The sequence below is a fragment of the Labeo rohita genome, chromosome 21 (assembly GCF_022985175.1).
Source record: "Labeo rohita strain BAU-BD-2019 chromosome 21, IGBB_LRoh.1.0, whole genome shotgun sequence".
In the NCBI taxonomy this organism is placed as follows: Eukaryota; Metazoa; Chordata; class Actinopteri; order Cypriniformes; family Cyprinidae; genus Labeo; species Labeo rohita.
The window spans coordinates 21,457,978-21,470,136 of record NC_066889.1 but is presented as its reverse complement, the minus strand read 5'-3'; the positions used below and the strand labels follow the sequence as shown (position 1 = coordinate 21,470,136).

The 12,159-nt window shown below is 34.6% G+C and overlaps 1 protein-coding gene and 1 long non-coding RNA gene across 2 annotated transcripts; both read left to right on the top strand.

Annotated features, from left to right (window-relative positions):
* The first annotated feature begins 409 nt into the window (after positions 1 to 409).
* Positions 410 to 11,848, top strand: LOC127152434 (lymphocyte antigen 75-like). Its single transcript, XM_051093088.1, has 13 exons — positions 410 to 436; positions 519 to 545; positions 1,122 to 1,508; positions 1,594 to 1,935; positions 3,275 to 3,646; positions 3,735 to 4,121; positions 5,360 to 5,734; positions 5,848 to 6,192; positions 6,312 to 6,680; positions 6,838 to 7,239; positions 7,385 to 7,414; positions 7,566 to 7,642; positions 11,532 to 11,848. Exons 2-13 carry the CDS (start codon positions 521 to 523, stop codon positions 11,610 to 11,612), a joined length of 3,192 nt encoding a protein of 1,063 aa, XP_050949045.1. The 5' UTR covers positions 410 to 436; positions 519 to 520; the 3' UTR covers positions 11,613 to 11,848.
* On the top strand, positions 7,766 to 10,858 carry LOC127152438 (uncharacterized). Its single transcript, XR_007825075.1, has 5 exons — positions 7,766 to 7,905; positions 8,768 to 8,858; positions 9,028 to 9,121; positions 9,398 to 9,525; positions 10,573 to 10,858. It is a non-coding gene; the product is annotated as an uncharacterized LOC127152438 (long non-coding RNA).
* Positions 11,849 to 12,159: the final 311 nt, after the last annotated feature.

Sequence of the window (12,159 nt, the reverse complement as noted above, 5' to 3'; positions counted from 1 at the left end):
CAGACATTTTTAAAATTATTTTATCATAACTGAGCGTGCACTATAGTTATTTAATATCTATTTCTTTAATATATATTTGTTACCAACATAGTAAAGCATGATTTAACATATAAAGGCTGTTTTGGAAATTAGACATTTTGTTCATTTTAAACTGATAATTATCTAAAAGATTCAAATTTACTAGAATTCACCCCAAAGAAATTAAAGAACATGCGTTAGTCAGTCTGTCACTATGGTCTAAAATGTGGTAATTGTATTTCTTAACTGCTATCGTCTGATCAGTTTCTTAATTATGCCATCTAACAGGTCTTTTAATGCCAAACATGAAACTAAAAAAATGATTGCATGCATTTTTGAGATTGCTCAGGTATAAAGAGAGCTGTGCAAACAGCAAACAGAAACTGGAGAGCAAGACAGGAGACTTGACGTACTGAAGGTATGTTCTTGCATATTTTATAAACATTTACAGTTTAAAACTTATTAACTTTAAATCATGCATCTTATTTTTCCCTCCACAGCCATGTTTCTACTCGTTCTATTCGCAGGTATTGTCTGTAGTTTTTATGTATTTTTCATAAATGTAGGATTATTTCAATCCTACTCTTTTCATGCAAATTAGTTAATACAACATTTGTAATAAAAATTCTGTTGTCAGCATAAGCAAAAATGCTTTTTTAAAAACAAAGATATTTTAAAGATATTACTTGAGTGAACTGTAGTGTTGTCGCCATGTTATGCAGACACTGTGTGTTTCAGTGTGAAAGCAAAAGCTCTTTGCGTTAACTTAAAATCAGAGCACTCCAACAGCTTTCACTACTTTCTCACTGTTTGCCCCTCATTATGTTTTTGTGAATTAGTCTGAGACTTGGACAGAAGTTCAAAGACAATGTAGATCAGTGGTGTCGAACTCAGTTCCTGGAGGGACACTGTCCCGCAGAGTTTAAACACACCTGAACCAGCTAATCAAGGTTTTCAGGATTACTAGAAACTTCCAGGCAGGTGTTTTGGAGCTGCTTGGAGCAAAACTCTGCATGACAGTGGTCCTCCAAGAGTGGAGTTTGACACGTGCTGTAGAGATAAAAAGACTGATCGCACTGAAAAGATGAACTTGTCTTTAACAGGGTTTTTCAGCTACACCTTGAGTGTGGATCGTCAGTATGTTTTTGTGAATGAATCCAAGACTTGGGCAGAAGCTCAGAGATACTGTAGAGAGAAATACACTGATCTGGCCACCATTGAGAATCAACAGCAGACGGTTCAGTTAATTGACACAATAAATGATGGTTCCATTGATTTGGCCTGGATTGGACTCTATGATGATCTGGACAGTTGGAAATGGACACTAGAGGACAGTGATTTCTTCAAGACTGGAGAGAAAAACTTCAGGAACTGGAATAACCCAGGACCAGACAATTCAGGAGGACACCGTTTGTGTGTTTTAATGTCCAGTGGGATATGGCAAACAACAGGCTGCTCTGGTTCTTATTATCGTGCTATCTGCTATGATGGTAAGCCGCTTCATTAAAATTGATATGACAGTAAATAAGACTGAAAGAGCCTGTCACTATCCTAAATGATGATAATTTCTTTCAGGAAGAGAAAATGCCAGTGCTACCTATGTTGTGGTTAACCAGTACCAAACCTGGACTGAAGCTCAGAGTTACTGCAGAGAACATCACACAGACCTTGTCAGTATCAGGAGTAAGACTGAAAACAATAAGATGCAATATTTATTACAGACGTTTCTTCTTTATGAAACTTGGATTGGGCTGTACAGAACCAGATCTTGGTCAGATCATAGCAACTCTTCATTTACGTACTGGAAAACAGGACACCCAAATACTGCCGAATTCTGCACTGTAGCTTCATTCAGTGACTCTGGAAAATGGGAAGATAAATACTGCAATAATGTATTCACTTTCTTTTGTTATAGCAGTGAGTAGATCTAAACATCTTTACTTGTTTTGATAGTAGTCTATCACATTTTTTACCTGTTGCCTTAATGTAATAACTAGTACTAGCATTTCAAAAGCATGCTGTTAGTAGATTAATGTGACTATGTTAAAATTATTCTCCCTTGGCTGAAATCAAACATGATCAATGCAGGTTTATTTGTTCACCTTTTCATTTTTTAATTATGAATTATGAACAGATGAACAGTCTGTATATCACTTTTTGTGTTCAAATCAACTACACAGAAGCAGATGAATCGATCTTTTGGTCTATGCTGTTTTCAGCATATGAATGAACAGAACATTGTAGCATGCCTCATATACAAAAATTTGCAATGAGGAAATTCAAACAAAATACCATTTTGGCACTCTTTAATGTGCCATGACAGATCACCTGTAAGCGGCAACGCATTGCTGATCATCTCTTTCTCTTTAATACTAGTTATAGCACAAAATAAGTATGAATGAACATTAGAAGGTATGTTGAAAGTCACAGTACAACATACCAAAATCCGTATCATGTCTCATATGTCATTGATCAATCAACAGTTTGGAAACAATATGTCATGAGTGTTATATTTTACTCAGAAATTCCATTGAGTGACCATAAACTTGATAGTTAGCTTGAAATGAACTATATAACATGGACTTCAATTGCACTGTAAAAAATAAAAAAACACAATTTGTTGAGTCAGCTTAAAATAATGTGTTACCCTGCTGCCTTAAAATTTGAAGTTTAGTCAACTCAAATAAGTTTAGTCAACTTGAAATGTTAAGCTGTACTAAGTAACAACTTAGATATTTGTGTTTGCTAAACTTAACAGATGGGTAAGTAACCCAGCTGCCTTAAAATTTTTAAGTTGAATCAACTCAAATATCTAAGTTGTCACTTAGTATAATTTAACATATCAAGCTGAATAAACTTTTTTTGAGTTGACTGAACTTAAAATTTTAAGGTAGCCAGGTAACAAATCATTAAGTTGACGCAACAAATTGTTTTTTACAGTGTAGGTGATAGCCTGTGCACAGTCAAACGTTATCAAGGGAGGCTGATACAGGGGCAATTTTCAGATATTTTGTGTTTGCCTTGGATGCACAACTTCTTTGCCAGTTTTAATTTTGTTCTGCTGCTTTACAATTTAGTGTTCAAAACAAATTCACTAATTTACTAATGTTGCATTCAATGTGCTTTTAACATACTATCAGTACAAAATTAGTGCATGAAAATAGAGCATGTACATGTAAATAATGGTAGTGCATGGAAAATTTTCAGTTGATGACCTCTGTAGACATACAACTTTATTTGTTTCCTCCCCTGACAGCATTATCATCATCACGCCAGTATCACTTTGTGAATGAATCTAAGACCTGGACTGAAGCTCAGAGATACTGCAGACAGAATTACACTGATCTGGCCACCATTGATAACATGGAGGAAATGAACAGGCTGATTAACACAGTTAATGGGAGTTACAGCGGCTCAGCCTGGATTGGACTTTATGATGATGTGAACAGCTGGAGATGGTCACTGGAAGACAATGATTTCTATCAGGAAGGAGAGAGAGATTTCAGAAACTGGCGTCATGAACCAGACAATTCTGGAGGGAACGATCTGTGTGTTTACATGGATTATGATGGGAAATGGTTTGATATGTCATGTGGTTTTGGAGCAATGAATTATATTTGCTATGATGGTAGGGACATTTCAATTGTTTAGAAATAGGAGATTTTTCTCTCTGTGATAGCTAATGTGCATATATATTGTCATGTTTCATATCTTAGGTAGAGAGAATGCTACACAGAGTTACATCAAAATCAATGATTGGAAAAACTGGACAGAGGCTCGTAGATACTGCAGAGATCATTACACAGATCTCGTCAATGTGAGAAATCAGACTGAGAACCAGAGAATCTTTGAGGCAACGGGTGGAAGAGTCTGGATTGGACTCTACAGAAACAGAATTTGGTCTGACCATCAGTTTAGCAGTTACCAAAATTGGAGGCCTTACACTTTTGACTCTGTGGGACAGCCAGATAATGGTGAAGGTTATGCTCAAACAGCTGTGGAAAAACGTGGTTTTCAGCACTGTACTGCTGTATCATTCAGCCATTCAGGTCAATGGACAGATGAGGTCTGTGTATCCAGTATGCCTTTCTTCTGCTATAGCAGTAAGTTCACTTGCTTTCTGTAAATATTTTTTTTAACAGGAATGAGAGAGTCCTGTAGCAGCTTTGTATAATTATTATAAAATGTTTAATGTAGGCTAAAGACACCAAGCTCATAAATGGGCTAAATTCTGAAATTCTTCGACACTCTAACAATTACAAACACTGACATCTTCAGAGGAAACAGTAATTACTAATGGTGCAAGAAAACATCATCATTACAAATTGTTGCAAGAAAACATTATCAAAAAGCTATACTGAGTTGGAAAATACATTAATTATAAATAAATATAACAAGTGGCAATTATCAGGGTCCAAGCACACATGGCTTGTGTAGATGGCACAATTACACAAATAGCCATGTCTCATTACAAATATATTACAAGCATCTCCTTATTAAAGTATTATTCTTTACTATATAAAACAGCTAAATAATATTGTCTCTTAGCTACAGTTAGACAGCAATACATCCAGTCATGTCTAGCAACTTGACAAGTATGTTTTCAATATATTTTTTCAATTAAGATATATAAAACATATGATAAAAGATTAATGACTTGTAAGTAGCTTGAAGATAAGTTATTTTTTTATTATCAAGATTTATTAAACTTTATAAAACTATAATGAAATACAAATCCATTGAACCATTAGACTATGAGAACTACAAGCATTTGCTATCCTTTGATTCCTTAGTGGACAACATTAGCATTATGTCTGAATTATTTAAAAAGCCTGGGCATCAGAAGTTCATGATACTCAGTATGTTAACTTAGAATGTCTTGTCCATGCACTGTAAAAAAAATAAAAAACACAATTTGCTGAGTCATCTTAAAATAATTTGTTACCCTGCTGCCTTAAAATTTGAAGTTCAGTCAACTAAAATAAGTTTAGTCAACTTGAACTGTTAAGTTGTACTAAGTAACAACTTAGATATTTGCGTTTGCTAAACTTAACAGATCGGTAAGTAACCCAGCTGCCTTAAAATTTTAAGTTGATTCAACTCAAATAAAAAAGTTGTCACTTAGTATAATTTACCATTTCAAGTTGAATAAACCTTTTTGAGTTGACTGAACTTAAAATTTTAAGGCAGCCAGGTTACAAATTATTTTAAGTTGACTCAACAAATTGTTTTTTACAGTGTGGGAGGACCATCTCTGTTTACAATTTCATAGTTTCTTGGTACATTTTTTGACCAGCTAAAGTCAACATTTTTTCCTATGCTTTGCATTTTGTACTCACAGGAAACTGCACACAATCTTCATGTGCCCGTCAGTATCACTTTTTGTCTGAATCTAAGACCTGGGCTGAAGCTCAGAGTTACTGCAGACATAATTACACTGATCTGGCCACCATTGATAACATGGAGGAAATGAACAGACTCATTAAAACAGTACGTGGGACTTACTATGGCTCAGCTTGGATTGGTCTATATGATGATCTGAACAGCTGGAGATGGTCACTGGATAATACAGCATTAGATGGAAGTTACAAAAGATGGTATGTTTCGCAACCACTGAACTCAGGTGGACAGAATCTATGTGCATACTTATCAAACTCCCAGGGTATATGGAGTGAAACTTCATGCTCCTCTAGACTTCCTTTTGTTTGCTATGATGGTGAGAACTGCTGTTGGCTTTTAAAAAAATATTTTTTAAAAAAATAACTTGTTTATGATATGATATATATATATATCCAGTATATATCACATATTTAAATTGTTTCCCCACAGGAAGAGCGAATGCTAGTACAAATTATGTGTTTCTTTACCTGTCTAATACCTGGACTGAAGCTCAGAAATACTGCAGAGAGCATTACACAGACCTCGTCAGTATCAGGAATAAGGCTGAAAACTACAGGGTTCAGACATTACTTTCATATTATTCAGTTGTTTGGATTGGACTGTACAGAACCAGATCTTGGTCAGATCAGAGCAACTCTTCATTCAGTAACTGGAGGACAGGACAGCCAGATAATGCTGGATACAGTGAATACTGCACTGCAGTGTCATTCAGTGACTCTGGGAGCTGGACAGATGAGAACTGCAACACTGCATTACCTTTCATTTGCTACAGTGGTGAGTAGATTTCTACGCTGCAAAAAAAAAAAAAATTGTATAGACTAACCAGTCTAAAGGGACAGAGTTTGATTTGCTCATGGTTCATTTTATCTTCAACATTTCTCCCATCTTGACAGGACTGGCATCATCCCGTCAGTATCACTTTTTGTCTAAGAATAAGACCTGGACTGAAGCTCAGAGATACTGCAGACAGAATTACACTGATCTGGCCACCATTGATAACATGGAGGAAATGAACAGACTGATTAACACAGTTAATGGGAGTTACAATGGTTCAGCTTGGATTGGACTGTATGATGATGTGAACAGCTGGAGATGGTCACTGGAAGACAACGATTTCTATCAGGAAGGAGAGAGAGATTTCAGAAACTGGTATCATGCACCAGACAACAGAGGAGGGAACGAAATGTGTGTTGTCATGAATGGTGATGGGAAATGGAGTGATTTACCATGTGACAATTACTTCACATTTGTCTGCTATGATGGTAAGACATTCAAATTATTATTTTATGCTCATATTCATAAATTAATGCAAATATCAATGCGCGTCGTTAAAAATGTACGCATTTTAAAGATGGATGGGCACAGACAGAAACAAATGGACTGACTAATAACAATTCTTTAAATTATGTTCTCTCCTAGATAGAGTAAATGCCTCTGAAAAGTATGTTTTGGTACGTGACAGCAGAACGTGGACTGCAGCTCAGAGCTACTGCAAAGAGAAACACACAGACCTGGCCAGTGTGAGGAATGAGGCAGAGTATCAGCACATACTGAATATTACAAGTGGTTGTGTTTATGGCAATTGTTATGTTTATACTGTATGGATCTGTCTGTATAGAAACAGACTGTGGTCAGATCAGAGCAGCTCTTCCTTCACATACTGGCTCCCAGGGGCTCCAGTGGATTACGAACAACCAGATAATGGTTTAAATGCCCTAGGAATGTTTGGATCTCAACACTGCACAGCTGTGTCTTTAAAGAAATTTGGCCAGTGGTCAGATGAGAGCTGCTTTGTCAGTTTGCCTTTCTTCTGTTACAGTGGTGAGCAAATATACTATAAACTTCAAATAAACATTAAATAAACATAAAAAATAAACTTCAAGCTATTACACACAATTTTTATTTTTTATTTATTTTCTGTCCTAATGCAATAATCTTCTGTTTGCTTTTTTTGAACCATGATCAGCATTTCGACCTAAGTTTTCAGATGAGTACGGTATGTTTGAATAGATCTATTTGTTCCTGCTATTTTTAGTTCATAATGGGTGTTATTCACCACATACATCCTACAAAATTAAAGTGCCTTTAATATTTACATTTTAATATTTAAACTGTATTGACACATGGTCTGTTCCTTTGCTGATCAGTGATGGGAATGCAAGTGAAAGTTACAAGTTTGGAAAGTTTGTCTCATTCCCAGATTGAAGAGCTTGTGATTATACAGGTAAGCAACTTATACACACAGGAAAAATGGCGGAGTAGTTTTTCCAGAGTTAAATTTTTTTTCCTCAAAAATAGTTGTTTTTGCTCTATTTTGAGTGTACAAAGTAAAATTTATCCGTAGAGTGGGAGCAAAATTACAGAGTAACTGTGACTCCTCCCCAATTTACTCTCATCCCTTCGTTGATCCGCCATTACTGTTAATCACGGCCATCGACTGCTGCTGGTTTGGGTTTAGAAGACGGCACGCTTCTGCTGGATGGTAAAGTAAGTAAAGTTTCAAAGTCTTACTGTTTATTTTAATTATATTCGCCTTTGCTTTGAGCTCGGATCGTTTTGCCATGTGTTTTGAATGTTTAAGAGATCGCTTGCCTTCTCCTGTCAGCTTGAAAACTAGTTAATGTTAGGCAAAGTTTGAAATCAAATAGCTAACATATATATTTTGAACATTTATTTTGAACGTTAATTGAAATTAACTAACGTTAGCTGCCTATCAATGTTTCTCCACTAAACTATTGTGACGATAGACTCGAGTTCACCACATGTACTTGACTCGGAAAAGAGTTAAATTAACGTTAGCCTTAACTGGATTGTTGAAGGCCATTTTGATGTGGATTAGTCCTATTTAGACAGTAAGTTAACTGTTTCTCATGAGAACGAAAGGTATTTTTAACATTTACGAGGGCTAGTCGGTGATTTTATTGCAGAATGTCAGTGTTTCAATTCAAAATACAATTCGATTGAATCCTTTTTGACCACTGCGGAACACGTACAATAACTTTTGCACTTCATTGTAGTTTGCAAGCATTTTAATATGTAAACTTTAATTACGGAAATAATGGGAAGAATTTATAAGAACAATATTTCATTTCGCTCCACTTCAGTGACGGAGAAAGAGGGGAAAAACGTTGGAAATGGGACATACAGTGCAGTGCAATGTTAATACTAGCCTACAATTAGGCCATATACATTAAAGATATAAACCAAGCAATTATTACAAATTAAAAACATATTAGTGAACAAAGATAACTCATGTTGTGTAGTGCACTAATGAATGTTTTTTCATCATCTGACTGAGTGTTATTGCCTTGTGTTTAACTTTGTAACTTTGTCTTTTTGGTTTCTTCAGGATGTAAACCAACAACATTGTCAGAATGAAGTTCAAAGAAATATATTTTTTTCTTCAAAACCTTTTACATTTCAAATGTTTTGGGAACGTGGTAAGAGAAACTTTAACATTTTTAATATCTTTAATACTTTTCATTAATAATGGTGAAATGGTGAAAATCGTGGTAGCACATTTGACAAATGAACATGGGTAGGCTGTTTATACTGTACTTTGTTAATTGATGTTTATGATGTTATTGGTTTATGTTTGTGTGTGTGTAGAAAAAGCCCTTCCTGTAGTTTAAAGGAAGAATCTGCGAAGAGAATCATCTCCCTATTCCTATGCTTGGTTGACCCCAGGAGCAAGTTTCGTTATGTAAGTAGCTGTTGCAAATATTTTCAATTTATTTTCCAACACTTCTACCCTGATATTTTCGCAAGGGCCTAGTACAGGAGTTGCAGATTTACAGTTAGAAATTGTCTTCATTTAGGACTCTGAATAAAAAAAAATAATGTATAAGTTTATGACTTCATTTCAATACTTGTAGAGGTTTCAGCTCAGTTCATCCACACATCTGTAGTCATCAAGACTTGGTTGTGATGAAAAACTAAAAACCTAAAATAAATTTTTATTTTGTTTCTGTATCTCCAGGTTGGAACAGCAAATTGTCTTCCATTTTGATGCTGGTTCACCTTTTGCCACCCTCTCAAGTCACCGCCACGTAAGACCGGGAAAGATCTCAGCTAGGCAAGCGTGATCGTCTTGTGAAATTCATCAAGGTGAAGCTACTAATGAAGCATATCAAATGACACTAGTTGATAATATTGTAATACTGTATGATCTTGAACGTGCTTATTTCTCAGAAAGGCTCTTAAAGGGATATTTCACCCCAAAATGAAAATTCTGTCATTTATTACTCACCCTCATGTTGTTTCAAACCTGTAAAACCTTTGTTTTCATCTTCGGAACACAAATGAAGATAATTTTGAAAAAATTTGAGAGATCTTTGAGCTTCATAGACAGCAAGAGTCCTACCACGATCAAGGCCAGAAACTTAGCAAGGACATTGTTAAAATAATCCATGTGACATCAGTGTTTCTACAATAATTTACAATGCTACGAGAATACTTTTTGTGCGCAAAGAAAAATAATATAATTATTCAACAATTCTTCTCTTTCAAGTCACCATCCTCCGCCATAATCGAGAGTACCCTGATGCATACGTGTGATGCTGCTGACACAGGAACACGCATGCGCTGCGTTTGTTTACAAAGCATGCGCATGCATCATGATACTGTCTTTAATGGTGGAGGACAGTGACTTGGGGGAGAAGAACTGTTGAATAAAGTAGTTATTTTGGTTTTATTGTGCACAAAAAGTATTCTTGTAGCTTTATAAAATTATGGTAGAATCAGTGTCACATGGACTATTTTAACAATGTTCTTACTACATTTCTGGGCCTTGAATGTGGCAGTACCCTTGCTGTATATGCAGGGTCAGAAAGCTCTTAGATTTCTTGAAAAATATCTTAATTTGTGTTGCAAAGATGAACAAAGGTCTTACAGGTTTGGAACAACATGAGAGTAATTAATTAATAACAGAATTTTCATTTTTGGGAGAAATCTTTTTAATCACCTGTCCTCTAAATTATTGTTCTTGTGCTGCTATTTTCTACTTCACATATTTAGTAACAATCTGTTGGAATTATGTAAAACATAAACTTTGGTGGAAGACAGACATCTTTATTCATTTGTTTCTTTATTCATGCTGTATATTGACTAACTTTTAAGTCACATTGGCAATAATGTGTTTTCATTCATTTACAGACTGTTACCAGTATCCAAGGGCAGTTGGATGGCATTCGAGAGAGTCTCCAGCTGTATCTACTTGTTGTTGGGCTGATGAGAAGTAGGGTCCAGTCTTGTTTTATTGTAATTGTCCAATATGCTCTACTCTGTAAGACCTGTCCATTGTGTATAGCTTTCTGCAAAACACTGTCTATGATATAGATGCAGAAACCACCAAATGATCATGATCACAAGTGTAATATTGTAAATGTAAGTGTATTATTTAAATAGGAGATTGAAAAAATAAAATTGTGAGACATGAGTATACAGTTTGTTGTAGACTCTTTTTTTTTTTTCAGATTGAAAAGCAAGTTTTTCATTTCTATTTTTAGGGGTTTTTGAGGATAGAATATGAATGATGTAATTTAAAAGATTAACTCTGGATAGAGTTATTTAGTCTTTAAAGTTCACTCATAATTGATAAAAAACAACTCTGGAAGAGATGTAAATTTTGGCAGAGTAAATTTGACTTTCTTCTGAACAGAGTTAAAAAGTAGCAGAGTAAATTTCTTGTACCTCTGAACTGAGTAAAATAGTACAAGAGTTAATTTCAAAAAACACTAAATAGAGTCAAATGTAACAGGAGAGAGTAAAATATTAACACCAAATTGAGCAAAATTAACTCTGGAAAAACAACTCTATCAAAAGAGTAACTTTTACTCTTTTCAGAGAGGGACCAAATGTTATCTGGCACAGAGTAAAATTTTCTTCAATTTGAGTAAATTTTACTCGGGCAAATTTACTGTGCAGGTAAGCAACAGTCAATGTGACCCATTTAGCTTCAGTAATGAAAATGTACCATGTTTTTACATAAACGTTGTATTTGATACTTTGATTTGTTTTGCTACTGACCAATTTATATAACTTCCTATAGAAACTTTTCATTTTCAACCAAAACAGTTATAGACAACATTACAATAAAGCTTATATGTTTTTAGTTACAAGAACAGCTGGTCAGACTTGGACTTCCTAACAACGTCACCATGCATTTGAGAGGCTACCGTAAGATCAATCCCTGATAGAGGATGACAACACTTTCTATTTTCTAATATTTACTTACTAAAGCATGAAATACTATAATCTCTTTTAAAATGAATGTTACATGAGTATACAGTGCTATAGAGCTGTACACAGCTTAAGCAAGACATTTTGTAAAGCAAAGCAGGTTAAACAATTACATAATAGTCATTATACTAATTCTTTTTTATGTAAGTATGTTATTTTGCTCTGAATATGAAATCATAAAAAATGTTAAATAAAGTGAGCATTTAATTTTATTTGATGTTATATGCATAATGTTATGAATGTTGTGTCAATAAAGTTTAGAATCTTCAAAAACACACTTTGGTGTTCTTATAGACTTTCATTTGTTCTTTAATATCATAATACAATTTTATTCCTGTAATTTTATTATCAAAACATTAAGAGTTTATTCGCCTTAGCTTTTCTTATTTTAACATAACACCAAACATGTCTACTGTTAGGTTATAGGTTTTATAAAAACTGTATTTATTTGTTACTTAATTAATTAATTAATTTCATCCATTATTTATCCACAAAGCACTG

Bases quoted from the DNA above. Each gene is read 5' to 3' on its own strand.
- LOC127152434 (XM_051093088.1), top strand. From the start codon at position 521: ATGTTTCTACTCGTTCTATTCGCAG. The intron at 546-1,121 runs GTATTGTCTGTA...TGTCTTTAACAG, and splicing joins TCTACTCGTTCTATTCGCAG to GGTTTTTCAGCTACACCTTG. The intron at 7,643-11,531 runs GTAAGCAACTTA...ATATGTTTTTAG, and splicing joins AAGAGCTTGTGATTATACAG to TTACAAGAACAGCTGGTCAG.